General features: G+C 32.0%; 1 protein-coding gene across 1 annotated transcript; it reads right to left on the reverse strand.

The window, feature by feature from the left end:
• Positions 1-533: 533 nt before the first annotated feature.
• Positions 534-19,037, reverse strand: LOC111050133 (putative defense protein). Its single transcript, XM_022336396.2, has 5 exons — positions 18,752-19,037; positions 3,975-4,304; positions 2,832-2,923; positions 1,985-2,080; positions 534-938 (listed from the first exon to the last, which is right to left on the reverse strand). Exons 2-4 carry the CDS (start codon positions 4,302-4,304, stop codon positions 2,011-2,013), a joined length of 492 nt encoding a protein of 163 aa, XP_022192088.2. The 5' UTR covers positions 18,752-19,037; the 3' UTR covers positions 534-938; positions 1,985-2,010.
• Between the last annotated feature and the right edge of the window lie 3,530 nt (positions 19,038-22,567).

The following is a 22,567-nucleotide window of genomic DNA, read 5'->3' on the forward strand; positions in this document are numbered from 1 at the left end:
AAAAGAAATAAGTTGAAAATTATAAGTTGAGTACTGATAAGTTCAGAAAATAAATTTGCGGGATTATATTTATATTGAGGTCCACGTTATTATGGCAGTGTTTGGTTAGCAATTGTATTTCTATCCTTGTCTATCATTTAACAATTTAAAATATTTATAATTTAAATTATCGATCATTTAAAAAACAGATAGCGCTATCTCTTTCTCGCTTTGCTCTGTTGCCAGATCGGTTTTCAACAATGTAGAAATATAATTAATTAACAAAATATTTAATCTTGATTATGAAAATGTATTATGGAACCATTGAAAATTTAATTTCTGGCTTGATAAAATATAATTAATTATTTTAAACGAGAGTTGATTACATCAATAAACCGGTATGATGAGTCACTCTCCATAGAAGGGATTGATAAGACAGAGGTTCGGCAACGTTGTTCTCCTATCTTCCTCCACTGCAATTATAACGTGGGCCTCGCTATAGTAATTAGAAAGGTGAAACCAGGTTATGAAAAAAATTATACATTCACTTCACATTTGGTGGTTAATAAAATCTATTATTTTATTTGTCACAAAATACTGAGTTAGCAGAAATACTGACTTAATAAAAATGTAAAATTAACAGATACGCTTTGTACAAGAGGAACCTAACTCAATAAAGTTGGAAGTTCGTTTATTGCATTAAAAAAGTGCTATAGTATAACTTTATTGGAATAGTATGTTTCATCTTCAATCAGTTACGTCTTCGCTAGTTTTAAAGATATTTTTAACTGTTGTCGAACAGTTATTTTTATTTCAGTTCACGAAGAACTGAATCCTTTTCAAATTAATGGAAAGTGGTATGCTCACAGAACTCTGTTCTGGAATTTTGAATCCGGAATGATTCCTTATTTCTCCAGCTCTCCGGTTCAAGTTTGTTTTGATGTCATCTGACTCATCCCCTAAAATCAAAGTTCATCAATTAAACAACGTTATCATATTTAGATGCAATACAATATTGAAAATCGACGCTTTTTGAACTTGACAGCGATAAGCACTATTGTTCAGTTCAGAAGATCAGAACAATAAATTATCAATATTCAATATAGTCAAGAAAAATTCAAATTCGAAGTGAGGTACTTCGAAGTGAACTCCTATTTCTCGGATAGTTTCATTCAAAATTTGAAATTCAATTCGAATTATCTCTCTGGCAGTGAAGTTATCTTCCTGAAAGAAAAAATCAATTTATTTGACAAAATTCATGAAATTTTTCATAACTGAATAAGGTTTTCTCTTTTGCTATTAAAAAGAATGACTAGCAGTCACATTTTTCTAATAAATGAATTGATCACTCACTGTGACAACGAGATCTTTCGGCAGGTCCGTCATCTTCCTGGTTGTACTCATAGATAGAAGGATAGGACCTACCGAAAGATCTCGTTGTCACAGTGAGTGATTAATTCATCTATTGGAAGAAATCTGACTGCTAGTAGTTCTTTTAAATAGCAAAAAGTGATTTAATAATAAGTAGTTCGTGATGGAAAACAACATTGAAGTTTTCTCTTTCTATCAGGGTGTGATTACTTTGAATGCGTATATGTGCAGGTGCAATCATGCAAGAGCCGAAAAACAAAATTTGAAAAATGCCATTGAAACACGTCATGACTTGCATGTATAGCTGCTCACATTGAACGCACCAGGAAGTGCAAGCGTTCAGTGTGAAAGTGTCTATTGCTCATCCCAGATTTTGTTTCTCATCTGCAAGCTTGGTCATGTAACCAACCGTGCAGATCAATACACGCATTAAATGTGATCACACACTAAGCTTAAATAGTGTGATGTTTCATGTTCGATTAATAAATAAGTAGAATAATTTGCTTAATCATAGGAAATGAATGCATTTTATCAACTCAATTGGAACAAACCACTTTTGTTTCAATATTTTTGTCTATTCTTCCTGATATGTCTTGTAAAGGTAGAGTGCAGGTCTGAATGATTGTGTACTCACTCAACGTCGATTTGCACGTCAACTCATCATTGTACTAGCACTGGAACTGACTGCTGTGCGATCCAGAACTCACCACCGTTCTTAGCGATTGTTCCACTGAAAGAAAAACGTCAGCTGCTCATTATCAGGTAACTAATGTCAACAAATTCTTTCAATATAATTTTTTTTAAATTTCAAATTTTAGTTATTGCAGGCTTCTATTTACTAACAATATATGGAAAGAAAAACGTATAAAATTTTTATAAAAATAATGTATGTAGGTGGAGGAAAAGTTTTGTGTATATCACGAGTGAATACTGCTTTTTCTCCCTTGGGGGAATTTCTTCAAACGTCCCCCCTCAGGGAGAAATGTTGTATTTTCACTCTCTATATGCAAATTAATATTAGATTCGGTATAAGTATCAATATCAATGATGTAAAAAAATGAATAGGTCTATAGACCACCACTCACATAAAACTATTGTAAATGTTGTAAAGCTAGTCATAAAACTCATTAGAAGCATCATGTTAGCAGATTAAATTTGTTAGAGAAGCAAAGCTTCTAGGGTTGAAATTAGAAATGAATTTTGATGAAATAAGATAGCAGAATCAATAGTTTAAATAATATCCTTGTCACATAATCTTTGATGTTTTTTCAAAACATGCTATCAAATAAGATAATGCAATATTTGGAAGAATAGTGTGACGTCACAATACATCGTCTGCATTGACTTGTTTCCAAACAAGAATATTCTTCGGGTATAAGTAGAGCATGCTATTACTGTATGTACTTAGAATTCCTCTATCATATCAATAAATTCACTAACAAATCCTTCAAAATAGAATAATTTAATATCAGCACACTCACGTAAATTTGACACTTTCCCTCAGTTTGGCTGGCGCATTCCATATCAGTGTTACATTGTATTTCTCATCGGCATTCTTATGAGTTGCGGTGTTCTGGAAATCAATTCAAAGACAATCGTTTAATACATTATGTTATCCTCCGAACTCATGAATGTTTATCCTCAAATTCTCATCTATTGTCTGCCTCAGCAGAGAGCAGATTTATTTTTGGAAAGACTCCTCTTGCTCTCCCTGTCATCGAGTCACTTTTCATATTTATTTGTTTATTATTTTTCATCACATTACATCATAATATTGGGAATACTCCCATTTGATAGGTGATCTGTTAAATAATTGCCTCCTTAGAACTAAGTAAGATTTTTAACACGTAAAATAATACAGTAACAGTATATAAAAAAAATATGTAACAAAGTGTAGCTTACATTAAGTCTATCATTATTCTTAGTCCTAAAAATAGATAAATCGAGTGTTGCCAGATAATATAATAGATAACATCACACATTTCCTCTTAGTTATTGCAGTCAAAAACTAAACATTTCTCCCACTCAGAGCAGTAGAATTCCAAGCATGAAAATAATGTAAAATAAAGAAACTCATCAATTACCTCAAGCAGAATTTCATAAAACCAATTCATTCTAAATTTTATTCATAATGTTTTCATTAAATTCTCTTAATTGAATGAAAAAATTAAGAAATTGTCAAAAAAATGCCTTTGTGTTTTTTTACAATTTCTTGGTTTTTTCATTTAATATGAATAATTAGGCTACCACAATATCAACTTCTCGACTACACAAAAAGTGAAAAAAAAAATTCTCTGAATACTGGAAAGTAATTAAGGTTCAACTTGGCTATCTAATAGGATATCTTTCAAACTTTTCATCACTTCATCCTTAGCTATTGAACAAAAAATACAAATTCCACTGAAATTCAAATAAAATTTATTAAAAACATATCGCTGATTAAATAAGTCATCCTCATCTCTCGTTGACTGTCGTTAAACATTCATTCAATCGCGGTTGAACTTACTTGCAACTGGGAGGATAAATTTCAATTTAATCCAACTAAGAATTAACGGCTTTTAAAAATATTTCACTTTGTTATGAATCAGTATAATCAAAATATGGTGAGAACAAAAACTACCTACCCTCTTTCCGTGAGTACAGTCCAAGAGCGAGTACTGGTTGGATGGCTCGAAAGTGCCGTAAGGAATGTCGCCGACTCTGGCTTGCAGGATGAATCCCTTGAACGACTGCTTCTTGGGGCTGAAGATGACGATTTCGGTCTTGCCGCCCGGCTTCACCTTTGTGAGCGACGGCTGGATGACGTAGGGCGACGCACTCTTCTGGCCGTCAACGCCGTGTTGTGGCACGAGGTCCTCGCACGCACCCGAAGGGGCGCCCGTCGCGAACGAGCTCACCCTCTGCACTAAGCACAGGCAGACTACACTTCCCAAAAGCACCAACTTCACTGCCATCTGCAACATTCAAGTCAATTCCATTCATTTAGTACTTTTCCTAGTCAATAACTCCATAAAAAATGAAAGACTAGAATAAAATATAAAAAACGTTTATTGAATAAATAAGCTACCTTAAGCGAACATTAAAGAGGCTGCTTGACAAAGTACCATAATACTACCACAGTATTATTAGTACTGTACTATATTATTAGTTGGCCTTTACAGTATTATTAGAATTATTAGTACTCGTATTATTATTTTTAAAATAATAATATTATATTCGTATGGTTTTTCAATGGTGGGAATTCCCCGGCGGAAATTCCACCTTTGCTTGAATTTTGTAATTTAAGCCTGCAATGTGCCTCACACAACTTTTATTATATCAGTTGGGACCGACTATTTAACGTGCCGATCCGATAACCTGGCTGAAAACGTTTTTCATATTCGGGTTTGAACCCGGGACCGATCCCCTGAAGGAAGTTATATTAGGAACTCCCTGAATTATCTAATTAAAGCCGTCAATGGGCCTCACGACTGTTATATATCAGTAGGGACCGACAATTAACGTGCCCATTTGATACCAAGGAGTGACCTGGCTGAAAACTGTGAACCAGAGATTGAAATAATTCTAACAAAGTTTCAATTATTTTAATAATGTTAAACAATGATTGAATATTCAATTTAATGAGTGTGGCTCTTCCTCTTTAGGAAGGGCGCATTTTCTTTCTCCATGAGGAAGCAAAGACTATTCTGTAGACAATGTTCATCATACTATGACCTAATTATGAACAGATATCACGTGACTGATAATGATTTAGCGTGTAGTCTTGTAGTTTCCTTTTTTGTAAAGTCTTCACATTCTACCTTCCGAGTGTTTTCACACTTGGTCGAGTGGAAACAAAGGATGTGAAATTTTGTTCAATTATAGTATTTATCATATGAAGGCTGTTGATAAGGATTTTTTCTACTACAATAGGTGTATAATTGACATTGGCGAACTGTAAATTATTAACTCGAACATAATGCACTGTGTTTATTAGGAAAGGTTGAAAATTAACATCCATTTCAGCAGTCGAATTCCGTTGCCCAAGGACACATAAATGAAACTAGGACGAGCTTGTCCTTGCGCTGGCAATCTGGGAATACCAAAAGTTCAAAGACATTCCCATTGCACTATGTGCCAATCAACTCCAGATTGTGTCTAATTCAATTGCACTGACCCATAATTGAATCAATATTTTTAAACATTCATACCAAATAATAATATTATTATCTATCACAGACTCTCAGCATTATTGATTGTATGGATTTTCCTGTTTCCTTCTTTTCCCATCAATTACTGAAAATCGTCATTTATTGTAAATTAGGCACTGTAAAATATGCTATCAAACTTATTTGTGCAATTAAAAAGTGTATAGAAAGCGTAATTTTTTACCTCTTACAATCAAATATAATCAACTTACGATGAAGTAGGTATTATTTCGCTGCTAATAATGGAAGAATATTATGGTTTTCCCAGAACTACTGGAAAATCAAGTTGATCACCTTGATATAATTGGGTACAGAATGTTGATGTAATATTTCTTTTTCTTGAGGCGATTACTTTTGTGTTGAAATGTTATCTAAAACTAATGTTTGTGTTATAACTCAATTTAACTTCTATAAATCGTCTAATTATTACTGAAAAAATACAGTTATTCCCTCTTACCCACTACAAAACTACAATCAATCTAAGCGATTCAAAAAAATCCCAATCAACAGATAAAAACTGGTCTATTCGTCAGTTCAAATTTTCAATTCAGAAAAAACATTTCTGATGTATTTTTAATGATGGAGAATGACGTGCAAGCTCTTAATAATTTACAGGGTTTCCTGGGAGTGTATAGTTATTAGCTTGATGATATATTAATAATGATAAGCGAATTGTATGAGAATAAGTGATTTATTTAGAAACATATTACGGTATGTACAATTTGAAGAAAAAGGTAAAAAATTGAATGAATAAGTCAGCCTTGTATTGACTTGACTTGCCGATGACCGGATCTCCAAATTATAATAATTAAATAAGTTGTTTGAGATGTTTGGTCTGTCGCTTTTATTTCTTTCTAAATGCAAATTAGCTTCAAAACTATATTTATCAATATTATACCGTAATTATTTGTTACCATAAATACCGTAATAGTTATTATCAACCATTCATTTCATTTCACCAACCTTGGTTTAATTTCTCAATTAAAAATATAATTGTTATCTATCATTGGATTATATACCAAACACGACTAATATAATGCTACTAGTTGACATGCTACTATCTTGTACGTATAATAATATTGATTTATGATAAAAATAGAAATAGCTGATTGCTTTGTTACCTTTTTTACAGTTCTTTAAATAATCTGCTCTGATATTAAATTCTATCAACATTCTCATTAAATGGAACAGGTGGAATTCACTCTTGGAATTACCTAGGAGTACCTCAGTAATTCTCTCAGGAGTCAGGAGTACCTTGTCAAGTTTGTAATAAATATTTAATGTAGGTAACTCACAATGAGCCATACCGTAAGCATCATCGTTTTAACCATCTCGTAATTACAACAAATGCAACTTTAGCATAATGGATAATTACATAATTTTTGGCTTATTTTCTTCTTTAATAGGTATATTATTCCATTATTGGAACTTATGTGTTCCTAGAGGCTCCTTACAAAATCAAAAAGTTCTAAAATCGACTTTTTTCAATGTAGAGCTTTCAAGCGCATAATTGATATTTATTATATTTTCAAATATAAAACATAATATGTGCTTCAACTCTAGATTGAAGCTTGAATTACCAAGTCTTCCAAGTTTAATTTTTTCCATGAATTCCATTTGTTGAAAATCAGTTTAGTAGCTTACCGCGGTAACGTAGAGTATGAAAACTATCATTTAAAATTTATGAATATCATTACATTCCTATTGAATGAAACGTTTTGAATAATTATTTTGCCTAAATTATTATCATACCTAAATTTTAATTTATGAGAACGGTATCCACAAATTATAATTTGAGAGTTTACATTCAGAAAGCTGCTGGACTTATAATGCATGGAGATCGTCTGTTCTTGACCTCCGTGACACAATTTCTTTAGAGACCATACACACACACACACACATACACACACACACAACTTGTCTCTCCAAGTTGTATGACATACAGGCTACTTAGTTAAAAAAACGTTAAGAGTAGGTAGTATATCTTAGTTTTGAAAGTGTTAATCATATGCAATATGTAAATTCATTATTTCATCACAAAACTACAACCATTTATGGATGTAATGATATTCAAATTCAAAAATTCAACTTTTTAATGTTGAGAGTTGTTAATTTATCATACAGGCTACCTGACTTGTTTGATTAGTTCATCTCCCAGTTCCAGAAATTGTTTGAAATAGATTGTTAAGCTTTTATTATTTTCTGACGATGTAAAATGCACAACCCATGCCGGTTTATAATGTAAAAAGTTCGGTACCGGTATACTAAATAATAGTTCACATTGATCAAATAGGCCTGGTGAATTTCAGCCTTTTAAGGCAACAATATCAAAATTAATAAATTTATTTCGTAAGTATACTTTTGAATTGAAAGTGTGCGTTAACATATTTTCCAGGATTTTCTCAGTTTTCAATTGAAAATATAATTTTTTATCTTTTGAAAGATAATTTGAGAAAATCTTAAGGAAATACCTGTACAGTAGCCTACTGGTACTATATTTGCGATGCTGTAATGTTTTCGATATGAATGTATAGTACTCTGCACAATTCATGAGCGAATTGTCATCGTGTAGGCTGTGTAGGCTTATCAAGATCATTTACTCCAACAAGTGAATTATTATCAACTTATTCTCACAGAGCAGGATTATTTCAAATTTTCTTATGAATGTTTCGCTTGTGACAGTCAAGCATTAATAATAATAATAATTTCTCTGATTGCCACCAATGAATTGGTTGGCTGGTGGATAGTTGTAGTCAAGGAGATGATGGTTATTTTGTGAATATATCATCTCCTCATCAAGGTCTGATTTGTAGTGAGGTGGAACCTGTAAATATAGATGTATATAGCTTGAATAACACCGACTTTGAGAGGGCAGGTATTGGATTTTTGTTCTTGAATGTACAAGGGCTGAATAAAAAATCAGTTATTTTGGAAAGTCTTGTTTCAGATTTAAAAAGTGGTTCAGGGGCTCCTATTCTGTTTCTATGTCTGACAGAACATTGGTTGTGTAACGATGAAATAGAATACTCACACCCTGAGGGATACTATTGCTCTTCTTATTTTTGTAGAACCAACCACATTAGAGGAGGCACCGCTATTTTTGTAGCAAATGGCATTGAAGCAAGAGCTTTGAATATAGATAGCTTTATTTCTGAATTCAACCTAGAAGCATCAGCTATCATAGTTGATAGATTTAAGATTATAATAATCTGTATCTATCATTCGCCAGGTTATGATCCATTTGTATTTCTAAGCGCTCTTGAGAGTCTTCTAACTCACCTATCTAAATGGGAGGGTTATATCATTGTAGCTGGAGGTGATTTCAACGCGGACTTTGATGTTACAACAACAAAGCCTACCGCGTTGGAGTTCCTCAACATCCTTCGACAGAATAACTGTGTTTGTATCAATTCACAGCCGACCAGAGGTGATAGCTGCCTAGACAATGTTTTTGTAAATTGTCAACGCTGTCAAGTTAAGTGTTCTGTGGTTAAGGATTTTCCGTTTTCTGACCATGATGGATTGTTGGTGAGTCTGATAACACCCAAAATATCATGTATAGTTGATTCTGACGCTTCCGATAATTCAAGTGGTACTACCAAACTCATGTTACCTTCTAAAAACGTTCCTCTTCTCATTGAAACTCTGAGAACACTGACTGGAGCCTGCTGGCTCTCAATGATTCATTGGATGCATCGACAATGTTTAATATTTTTTTTAATTCCTTGACCAGCATTCTTAATTGTTACTTGGTTTCAAAACAGTGCAATACTAGAAATAGAGTAGTTAAAACAAAAGGAAAGTGGTACACCCCAAACCTTGCTAAGACTAAGATAAAATTCTGTCTCTCGACTTTCTTTATAAGAGCACCGGTAGTGATGTAGTTAAAGCCCAGCTGATAGCACTGAAGAAAGAGTATACAAGAGAAATGTCTAATGCCAAAGCTTCCTATAACAGTACATTAATAAATAGTAGCAAAAATAAATGTAAGGCGGCTTGGGATCTAATTAAAAGTAGTTGTAACCTGTCGGGTGGAATAAAGCCTATGGTATCACCAAATTCTTTTAATATGTACTGTGTCGAATCTGTAGACAAAGTAAAAAGTGACATTGTAAAGCCAAATAAGTCAGCAAAGAACTGTCTTCATAAAGCAAATAATAGGTCAAATGAATCTCTCAAGTGGAAAACTATTGTTGAAGAAGATGTCTTGAGAGCTGCAAAGCATTTAAGTAATTCATATAGTGACGATTATTACAACATGTCCAACAGTTTTTTAAAATCAATAATACCTTTCATTGTGACTCCTCTTACTCAGTGTATTAATAGAATACTGCTAGAGGGTATTTTTCCAGATATTCTTAAAATATCTAAGGTGTGCCCTATATTCAAAAAAGGAGATAAAGGTAAACCAGAGAGCTACCGACCAGTTTCCTTAGTACCAGTTATATCCAAGATCATAGAGATTCTGATTTGCGAGCAAGTAAATGAATTTTTAGAACGAAAGAAGGTATTATCTGGAGACCAGTGTGGCTTTAGAAAGGGTAAGGCAACAGTAGATGCAGTGGAGAGTCTAGTCTCTGATGTTATTCAGGCCTTTGAGAACAGGTGCTATACTCAGGTCACATTTTGTGACCTGAGTAAAGCATTTGATTGTGTTGACCATTCTGACTTGTTGGAAAAACTTGATTATTATGGATTCAGAGGTGAATCACTTTCACTATTTGGTTCATATTTGAAAGATAGAAAGCAGGCAGTCTGTATTAAGGGTGAGTGGTCTGAACTTGTAAATTTAAAATATGGGGTACCTCAGGGTTCTGTTCTTGGCCCTCTGCTGTTTCTGATAAGTATAAATGACTTGCCTCACAATGTATTGAGTAAAACAGTTTTATATGCTGACGACACAACGTTCTTGAATACCTCAGATAATTTTGCAGAACTCTCAAATCTTGTAAACATTTCATTGGCGAATGCAGAAGTGTGGTTCAGGGCTAATGGTTATCTTTTAAATGAAAGGAAAACTGAAAATGTTATCTTTAGTTTGAGACCTTATGATAATGAACTCATTGAACACGGTGTAGTTAATAATGTAAAGTTCTTGGGTGTTCATGTTGATCATCAGCTGACATGGGGGAAACATATCGATTATCTGAAAACGAGGCTTTCAAGAGTGGTGTATCTTATAGGACGTCTGAGAAATTGTGTTACAACAAACTGTGTAAGAATGGCTTATTTCGCCTTTTTTCAGTCGGTTATCAAATACTGCTTACTTTTATGGGGTAACTCTGCTAGGGTTGACGAAATACTCAAGTTACAAAAAAGGTTGTAAGGATTATGAGCAGTGCAAAGTATTTGGATCATTGCAAGCCTTTATTCGTTAAACTGGAGATAAAAACTATTATTAATCTGTACATTTTTGAATTAGCTGTATACTCTTTGAAAAAAATGCCTTACATTACTCTTAATGAAGACATCCACTCACATAATACACGAAATAAAGCAAAAATGAGTTTTCAGTACTGTAGATTGGAAAAGTCACTCAAGAGTCACATAGTAATTAGCAAAAAAGTTTATAATAAGCTATTTGACAGCATTTGTAAATACTCTTATAATCAAAAAGTATTTTTAAGAAAATTGGATGTTTGGCTGGTAGAAAACATTTCTATAGTATTGAGGAGTTCTTTGAAAATACAAATGTAAACTTTTAGGTTTGAGTAAGAATGCCTGTACTGCTTTTCTAATTTATTGTTTTATATTGTCATGTGCACAAATTTTAATGTGTAATGTTTTAGATTAGCTCTATGTTACATTGACGTTGTCGATACATGTATTTGTTAATGGCAATAAAAAATATTTGATTTGATTTGATTTGATTTGATTGCAACCAGAGGAGTTTATTGACAAAACATATACATAATTATTGTTATATTATACATACAAAATTGCTAATACTGAACTTAGTTCTAATTAAGATACCCCACTATAATAATATGTGTCGGGGTGATCATAATATTCTTTTCTAAAATATGTATAAAACATTGCAAGCAATGTTGATATTTTAAACGTCACCTTTATCACATGCTTATAACTCAACTAATAAATATTCGCGCATATTCTTGTCAAGGAGCTGCATTATTGAGAATCGCCTTTCATCCGTATAAAACTGTTCCACTGTCTGACTCTTGACTTTTCCACTAGAGTTGATTTCCACAATTTGATAGGATCAAGTTTCATTCTTCCAGTTAGATTCCATTCATGAATATTGAAGGTTGCCAGGTAACGTATAAATGTCAGGAATCGCGAGCCAAGATCTTATTTATGAGTCATAAATGTCTCTATAAGACACTGAGGAAATGTTAAAACGAGTTGAGGAAGTGCTATTAAATCACAGACTAGACAATAATGAATTCAACTCAAACAGCAGCATTGTATTATACGGTACCGTGCCAAAAGTATCACTGTATGCTGACGACTGATCATTGGCTACTGATAACTTCTACCACAGATGTAGACTGTTGTTTACTTAGATATTGCTATTTTACGCGGTCTTTTTGTCTGAATACTTTTCATGGATTTCGTCTTCTACAAATGGATAAGCTGAGCTCACCGTGATCGGCTGATACCCCACAACAAGGTTTTAGATTAATTTATCCCTACAAAAAGTAGCAATTGATTAATTTCATTCATCAAGCTTCTTTTCTCATTTATTCTTTTCTTGGCTCAACACCTTGGTGGCTGCTGGTTTTTTGTTGGTGAAGTAATTGGCAGAGGTCATTTCGTTGGATACAAATTCCCCAAAGACCATTATTTCTCTGTGTTGAAAATGGATTCAAAAAATCCGAAAGCTCTCCACATGTGAGTACTAGTTTTTAATAACTAATATTCAAAAATAAGAGTGTAGTGTCGTCGAAAATAAAATAGTTCAAAACGGATTAAGCTTCTTCTATTGAGTGGCTACTTCCGATTGTAATGCACTGTGACTGTATTTACAATTTAAATTGTATGGACTATTTCTGAAAGCCGTTTTATTTGTCCAGATAATTGCAGAATTGAATAAGCTACTTCATTATTTGTCTGAAAAAATGGAGAAGAATAATGCAGTAAAAAGGTGGATTAGAATGGACTCAATAATATTGTTGCAGAGGATGTTTCAACAATGAATTCATTGAACGAAAAAATCAATACTTGCCCAGATAATAGCAGGATTAAAGGCAATTTATTATTTTCTTATTATTTGTCTAAATAGAGAAGAATAATGCAGTAAGAAGGGGATTAGAATAGACTTAATAATAATATTATTGCAGGATGTATCAACGATGAATTCTATTCAACAGAAAAAAATCAAAACTTTGTCCTACATTTTTTATACATTATAATGCAAATGTAATACAGCTCGTAAGGTATAATTAGTAAGAGCGAATTAAATCTTACCACCTAAAACTTACTAGTTGTTTGACAACATTATTGAATCACATCTCTCTAAATTTTGAATGCATTATTGTTACATTTCACTAATAATATTATTTCTTCAATATTGCAGCAGTGATGAGAATTAAACAACAAATTGCCAGAAGTGATAATAGAAAAAGATTACAATCATTAAGTTTTCAATAACATTTCTAGACAATGACTGCAAACTAAACTACAATACTTTTACCTCTCCTAATCTATTAAGTGACTCAGCTTGTTCTCTACAAATAGCATTGCCAATTGTCCATGACACATTATTTTTAGACAATAAGTGACGGTTGCACAAAAGCCGGTTAAATTTAATCGTGATTGACTCCATGAAAACCAATCAAAGTCGTCTTATCAGAAAGGCCATCTCTGATTGGTTCTCGTGGATTTAATCACGGTTAAAATTCAACCGGCTTTTGTGCAACCGGGAATAAGTTCACGAAGTCATTACGATAAGCCTACTAATGTAACATGCAACTTACAATAGCGTGCGGTATGTGATAAATTTTTGAAAAAGAGACTGCAATTGATCCTTTATAAAGTTATAATCTTAATCTGATACAAACCATAGATTAAAATTGAAAATTTAATAATTGACATAAATGTATATTTTTATTTCAAATAAGTTATCCAACTAACTAGAGATGGTCAAAAACTATAGCTATTGCTCAAATAATCACTTATAAAAACTTTTATTTTTTTGAATTAAGAATTTCAATTAATTCTGTGTGAAATGAGAAATGAGCTGAGAAAACATATTTTCAATTATTACTGACTGAATTGCTGTTAACTGCTTACTCATGCCGAAACACCATGACTATAAATCATTTGTGATTGATAATAAAAAATTAGTGCAATTATTATCTATCATATTATTTTCTCCAAGTCTGATAATTATCATTCGATTTTGCATTGAAGGTGAAAGGACTCTCAGCAAATTTTCAAGGTTATTGGAATGGAGGAAGTGGGCAAATTGTTGCCAATACATACGGCTAGTTTATTCCATCAAGGAAGCTTGATACTCGACAATGTGTTTCCATCTAGTGAATAATAAAAGAGTACAAAATGTTTCTACAAGGTTGTTTTTTTACGAATTCCAGTATTTTCCACAAAAAAGATGCGGTCCGAAAGGACATACTGAGTTTAATCACCTGGAACTAATTCCCACCATCATATCAAATAGTTACGACGTAATAGGGACTGATTGGATTGGACTGCTGTATATATTTTGCAAAATTCGAAAATTCAATCATTGATAACAAAGGTCGAGATCATCATCTCGACCATTATCTCAACATAATAGGATTTCACACTTAAAATGGTACAGTATACGATAATGGAAATAATGGTTTCTATCCCAAAATTTTCAACAAAGTATTTTCTTAAATTTATTATTTGACGAAATATATTCTCAATCAACAAAAAAAAATTCAATAATGGTCGCAATTTTTTCCATGGATAGAATAAATCGATGCACCAGGCAAAGATAGTTAAAACGTATATTTTCAAACTTGCCAGTAAGTAGTATCATAGAGAAACAATAGCGTAAGTAGATATCCCATGGTATAGGGTTTTTATGTCACAACTTCTACTGTTGCTGTTAATCTCAAGCCGATTACTGTTGATTATTGTCGATTTTTATTGTTTTGTTGTGGTGAGAGTGTTTGAACGGCACACTATGAGAGAATACCAGTGTCACATAGCTTCACGGGAAAGAATTACATGAACTATCAGCTTGAGATAACAGTAAAAGTTGCGACATAAACGCCCTATACCATGGGATATCTACTTATGCTATTGTTTCTCTATGGTAGTATCATAGGCACAAAATTATTGTACAATCTGATATATCAGGGATAATGTACGATATAAGCGCATGGAGCTTATAAAGCGGTACTCGTATAAGCCGAAAATCAGTTAGCTGACTAATGAGATGATTACGGTAAAGTTTATTCAATTTTTGTGTTCAATGAGAACTTCAATTAATTTTAAACGTCGTCAAAAGTAGCCTACTATTACTCAATTTTTCGTGATAGTGATACCGTACATGATTGCAGGAAAAGATAATAAATTAATTGTCTATTTAATCAAATAAGCTAATAAATTATTATGCTCTTATTCAGTCAATCCATCAAAATTAATTTAACTCAAACCACCTACTCGTCCAAGAAGATAAACAATATATACCTGTGTAGATGAGCAATATAATGATATATTCACTATATTATAGTGAAAATGGCAAGTAATACTTTAAAAAATTCTACACAACCCTCAAATATTGAAGCAAATAGAACAAAACAGTGTGAAAACTGCAATATTGAGCAGGATCTCCTTTAAAAATATAAATAAGAGGTCCTGCATTGATAAAAATCCTACGACACACGGTTCACATAACTTCACTAGAATTCGCTTACGATCAAGGTATCTTACTCATTTACCTCTTCAAGTGACGAACTTATAAAAATAATGGACAATAATATTGAACCCCCCCACAATCATTGCTTGCTTTGTAAAAATTGACCGTCGCATTATTTTATTCTTTCACTACTTTCATCCACTTTAGTCCAAGCAGCTCTATCAAAAAGCTGATGGATGGTATACCACCATTAGTTTTTCAATACTTTATTTTGACGCAAATCAACCACCGTACATAATATGCAAATTGGCTCTATATTACGCCATAGTAGCTGTTATTAGCTCTACAAATCAAAGGTCACAAGGAAAACATTTGTGTGAGTAGTTCTCCAGTAAGGAAAGAAGATCTGGATAATTTCCAAGAAATCTTGTGGTATCTTTTTAGAAATACGGTAGGCTATTTGGACAGGAAAACATCCAGTATGTAAGAGTTGAACTGTAGGTCCTGTTTTATAAAACTATCAAATGTTATGGTATGGAAAAGTACATAAAATATTGAGAGCGTCTTATTCTACAAGATCAATGAAAATTGATGCTCCCTAGAATAAAGATTAACTTTTTTGAGACTGGAAATGTTGAATGTTTGGAAACAGATTCAAAATTTGCAAGTGTTCTGGTATGGAAAAGTTAATAAAATATATTAACTTACAGAAAACTTTTGGACAGGAAAACATCCAGTACTAGAGTTGAACTGTGGGTCCTACTGTTTTATGAAACTATCAAGTGTTATGTTAAGGAAAAGTTAATAAAACATTAAGAGCGTCTCATTCTACAAGATCAATGAAAAGTGATGCTCCCTAAAATAAATATTACATTTTCTGAGACTGGATATGTTGAATGTTTAGAAACAGATCTAACATTTTGAAGAATTATGAAAAAAGAGGGATTCAAATAGGCTATTATTTGCAACACTACCGTATCACTTTCAAAGAATTTCATAAACTCAATAGCAGGCATTTATATTTGGTTAAAGAGGACAATGGATCTTGTATGCAGAGAACCGGTTCCCGGACTTGGATACAAGTTCTGGAGCAATAGTATAAGACAGCAGCTGTGTTATGCAAGATTACATCATAGTCAACAAACATTTAATAAAATCAGTTTTGATTGGATCGGTAATAATGATCAATCAGGCTTCCTTGTAGTCCTATTATCATTTTCAACCTTCCCAGAAATTGATTTGAAGTTCTGCAGCAAAAGCCGCACGGTGCAAATTTGCCTGAACCTTGACTACATCGTCTACCGGCAGCTACCTAGTCGAATAATATTTTATATTTTTTATGATACGGTACCGCATAAATTAATTCAATACAATATTATGAATGTATGTCTGCGATTCCGTGTAGCTTAAATGAATTCTGATATAGTCTGAGAGAGTCTCATTTTATTCGAGTTACAACCACTGTGATACATGATATTTATTTCTACATTGAATTTACAAAAATAATAAGTTTTAGTGTTTGTTGAGATGTCCAATCCCAACTTTTTCCACGAGAGTAGCAAATCTGCATTAAACGTTTAACTATAGCCTACCAGTAGGCTATAGGCTAGTAAACTATTTGGTGAGGGCAACTCGTATTTATGTGAAAATTGAAAAATTACTGACTTGAAAATGGCATTATAATAAATGTCGAAACATGTCATGAGTAATGAAGTATTTTTTTAAATGTACCTACTTTGATTTTCTAATTTTCGCAAATAAACTAGTACCTATATGAATATATTAATTTTTATTATATATACTATACCGTAGTGAGGTCCACGTTATAATGACAGTATTTGATGAACTTTGGTTTTGCTATCCTTGTCTATTATTCGACAAAGTCGGTAGTTAACCCGTGCTCCATAAGGGCCTGTTTAAACTTGAAAAACTGAAAACTTGACTTGAAAAATCTTGAAGAATTTAAAATAGACCCATGACCATCCTTGGTAAATCAATAATCTATAAGCAAAATTTCAAGTTAATCAGTCCAGTAGTTCAGACTTGATGATGAGTCATTTGTGAATTTCCTAACCCGTACGTTTATAAAACAAGTTTCTTCCTTTATTATATTATAGTTTTCAAAAATATTTTTATCATAAAAATTTATAATATATGCTTTATCAGGAAGCAATAAACTCACTAACAAAAGTTACATCAGGCTTTCCAGCTTAATGTTATTTACAATAAAAAACTGTCTGAAGCAAATAAGAACAGGATGAATGTCAATCAAATTATCCCGATATTCGGTACCTATGAAACATTTACAGGAATGTTTAGATCAAGTACTGTCACCACCTTCAGTCAAAATGAAATTGTATAGGTACCGGTATTGATTCAGTGGAGCTTGGATCGGATAGAGGAAATAATTTTTTTCAACCTTTGTTTCCAGGAAATAATATTCTCCCTAATATGATAATTGCTAGTCATTCAAGGAAATATGAATGATAAAAAATTAAACGAATTCGTTAGATAGAGTAATTTTCACAATTTTATGAATAAACAATTCTTTTTGAAATTTATTTTCTTACTTTTTTACATGAATATAGTCAGAGTGTCAACGTTCTATCTAATTTATTAAATCAGATACTAATTTTTGAGAGAACATAATATATCCAAGCAATCCTCATTACATAATAATAATTATAATTAGTAAATCATAATAAATTCCACGATGAAAGATAAAGGTAAAAGTTTCTCATCTAAGGTTTAGGTGTTTCATGATTATTATTCAAGTAGAAACCATTTTCATCGACATTGCTTCTCCCTCAACACCCTTCTACTGTCTTCTTTTTTTTCTTATTATTAGTTGAATGATCAACTAAATTGAATTTACTATATCTAAAATTGCTTCTCCTTCAACACCCTTCTATTGTCTTATTATTATTATTTATTATTATTAGTTGAATGATCAATTAAATTGAATTCACTATATCTAAAGTTAGTCATTCATGAGGATTTAGTTGAATCGTTTATTCATTCAAAGCAATAAAAGAAATACTATAGCAGCCGACCGCTGCTAAAATAAGAGTGTAAGTCAAGATTGTTTAAATGAAAGTATTAGTACTATTTTATTTTAAATGTCTGCACAATATTATTTTAAAGGTAATACATAAAGAAATTGAATGAAATCACTTCACTTATGGGCTACTTTGTTCAAATTAATAAAACAATATAAAAACATGTAGTACCCTTTATTAGAAACTTAAAAATATTAAAGTTATATTTATATTAATATTTTAAAGTTTTTAAGAAAGGGTACTACAAGTTTTTATATTGTTTCTATTAAATTCAATAATATTTTTCATTAATATACTAAATTGAGCCGTAAAAATGAGCTTCTTATAAAATAAGAATCACAAACCTTGTATATTGTATCTAGTCACTGCAGCAAGCTGTGTTCAGTGATCACTGTAGTGTAGCACTGAGCCTTAGCAATCATTTCTCCGGTTTTTACCCGAAGCTGGTGCGATTTGATTGGCTGTGAGGTGAGCAGGATTGCCGGCTGATGTGGAGGGAGTGATGCGATGCGAATAATGCTGGACTAAGGTACAGGCGCCACTTCAATAGTACCTATATATGTCCCAATTAGTAAAAGCAGAATACAACAAGAAATCCTTGGAATTCAAATTACACTCACGGTACACATCGCATTCTGAAAATTTATTAGCATATTTAGAATGTGGTGTGGTCAAGATAAAGGCATCATTTAGTAGGTAACATATTGACTGTGACGACTCTCTGGTCTAAGTCCCTATGATTGTCAGCTAATATTCGCCTGCTTGGGAGTCAATTATCGTGAAAGGCTACAATTATATGCAATGCATATTTCTGAAAGTAGAATGAAACTGACCAGCACCATTTTCATAAGTCAATAAAAAAAATAGAACTCGAATCAAATTTCAGAAGCAAAAATTGAATAGGCTACGTACTATACAGTAGGTATTGCGTGATATATACCTCCTATGTATTTTTTCTTTAGGGCTACTTGTAATATAAATAGAAATACAAATCTCAGTAGACCTACCCTTTTAAATTAAAATTATGAAATAATCAATATAATTTATAATTATTTTATCAAAATGATAAAATAATTTAAAAGGGTACTGAGATTTGTATTTTTATTTATACCTCCTGTGATTTATGTATAATTATTATTGATGAAGCCTAGTAGATATTCATGAAAGAGGAAAAACCAATTATAAAATTATTAAAAATTAATAACAACTGGTTTTAACTAAAAACTGAATCAACGTTTTATTAAGAAATTTTGAAAAAAATGAAAAACGTAGAAGTGAAATCTATCAATAGTAAGTTATAACAAAATGAATACAATTTTATTAAATTAAATTTACTACCATAGTATTTACTGAGGCTTCTTCTATCAGGACCTCCTAAATTAGGAGGTCCTGCTTCTATACCACTATTTTCAAAAAACATTATTGCTGAAATAGAAATTGAGAATCTTTAAAATATCAAATTAGAAAATAATTATATTCAAAATAAACCCAACAATATTATCACATTGAAAAACGTTTTTTGTAGTAAAAGAAGTTGACATGATAATTTAAAAACAGAACTTGATAAGGAAAATCAGTGGCAAACTTTAGACCAGCTTCTCATTTCAAAAACAGATGTGTAATAAAAAAATGATAATATTATAAATAACTGTACCTATAATATGAAAGCTGAGCAAAAGCACTGTAGCATAATATTAAATTTCTTCACAAACTACATAATAATGAATTGTTGTTTTATGTTGCTTTCTTATTAGCATTGGATTTTTTCTATTGTTTTCGTTTTCAAAAACAGATTAGAACAATAAATTATTAGGGTTTGGCTTTTAAATGGAAATATGTTAATATTATTTGAAATGTTTTGATAATTTTATTTAAAACACAAATAACGAAAAGTTGAAATACTCGCACTTCAGAGATATCACACTTACGAATCAAACCCGAAAATATATAATAATTACCGGTATTTATCATTTTATAAAAAATACCTAAATTTTCTTAATCAGAGTAAAACATTTCAAGCAAAAAATGAGTTTGATTGGTCTCGTACCCACAACATTTCATTCAAAATCGCGCGTACTACCAATTACGCTACGGATCCACTGGGAGAAACCTGTTTTTGGTTGGGCTTTTATTGTTGTATAAACTTTGAATCAGAAATTTGATTTTTTTTAATTATTCAATTAAAATTAATTGATTAGATGCAATGAAAATAAGCCTAAAATTATATAGCCTATATAGGTTTGAGATTATAGGACAAAAAAGTATGAATAATTATGATATATCATTTTAAAGGTCTCAAAACGAGCTATAACTTTCATATGAAACATTTTCGAGAAATGGAGTGCGAACTTCCATCAGACAAAGTATGAAATTATAAGGTGAAAATTTTCTAGTTTTTTTGGCCTTGTATGGGCATAAATTAAATGTTGTATGACATTAATAATTGTAGATTCATCCTCAAAAGGATAGAATGAGAGTCAGATCGATATCTTGATCTGGAACCGAGGTATGATTAAGGTATGTGTTTTACAAAACCATTGCAGTTTCGAATTTCGGGGAGGCCCTGCGAAACATGCGGTGGAAAGATGGGAACTCTACGGTTCCAGGCTATATGTTGAGCTAATTTGTTGGGCATCAATATATTTTTCCTCCACCTACTGTCTAAAATACTTACTTTACTCCCTGAAACCTAATACTAAAGTGTCACTTTTTCGCTCTCGGTAGTAAAAAACAGAAAAACTCCCTAGGGAGTAAAAGTGACTCCATTTAAATAACATGGGGAGCATCTCTATTTTTAAACTTATATTGTAATAGGTTAGAAGGTCTAAGCTCAGATGAGAAAGCATAATAGAGGTGTCTGTCATTGAGTCAACTGAATTCAATACCACAACCAGAAATTTGATTAACTCATGAAATATATGTTTGTATGATAATTATTATATTCTCAATATTAGTAGACGATAAAAATTTATACAATTTTAAAAATATTTTATTCTATTCAAAATACCAGCCAACAAATATTTTTGATCTGCAATTCAAATCTGAACCGCGTGATCTGGAGTCAGCCATTTTTGGTAGCTGCTCAGCTGATATAATTGTTACAACTTTTGCCGATAGATAGCGCAATCGGCAGTGCCAATCAGATGACCGGTTTTTAGGTTTTAGATTTAGGTTATGTTGCTAGGAATCATTGTCACCAATACATAAGTTATTAGAATGATTTTATTTGGAGTTTCTATAAAAAAATGTAGATGGAGGAAAAATGTTGTGTACATCACGAGCGAAAAATACTTTTTCTCCCTCAGGAAAATTGCTGCCCTTGGCTTCGCTTCAGGCTTCAAACTTTTTCCCACAGGGAGAAAAAGTCGTACTTTTCACTCTAGATATACAAATAACTATATTGATACTGGACAATAAGTGATTATTGTGACTTTGTCGTGTAATTCCTTCCTTGTAAATACTAAGCTATTCCTTTTAGATAGAATAATTATGTAGTGAGTTTTTCGTATGAGAGCTTTCATGTTTGTATTGAATTATAGGACAATTGCATGTAGGTATGAATAATTCTTGTAAGGTGGCAAACATCTTATTGTGAAATTGAAAAAACATCTTATTGTAAAATTGAAAAAACATCTTAAAAAATTACCCGTATTGATCATGGTAGCCTATATATTTTCTCAAATTCACGCTGAGGTATACCCTATTCATAAAGCCTCCTTTATTCCTTATAGTTTTTGTACAATGATATTCACATGATATTGTAATTTTTTTTGATAAGGAGAAAAATTGTCAATTTTGCGCTACCAAAATGAGAATTATAAGTATAATCATTATTGAACAGGAAAATATATGTATTTCAGATAAAGCCTAACTATATCAATTAATACTAAATGAGGTATATTGTCATCAGAGCTTCCAAGTCGCACCTCATCAATCTTAGGGCATTGGACATGATTCGACTGGTTCTTAATAGACAGTCGGGATCAACGACTTCACGTGCCCAAATGTAAAACGGGAGTAGACTAGCGCAAAAATATCATTTGTGCACTTGAAGTTATTCCAATCATAATTTTTTATTTTGAAAATAGAATTGTTTACCTTTTGGTCTAAACATTCAATTTAGGTACCGGTACCGTATGGTATAAGCAATCGTATGGGAA

The sequence above is a fragment of the Nilaparvata lugens genome, chromosome 3 (assembly GCF_014356525.2).
Source record: "Nilaparvata lugens isolate BPH chromosome 3, ASM1435652v1, whole genome shotgun sequence".
In the NCBI taxonomy this organism is placed as follows: domain Eukaryota; kingdom Metazoa; phylum Arthropoda; class Insecta; order Hemiptera; family Delphacidae; genus Nilaparvata; species Nilaparvata lugens.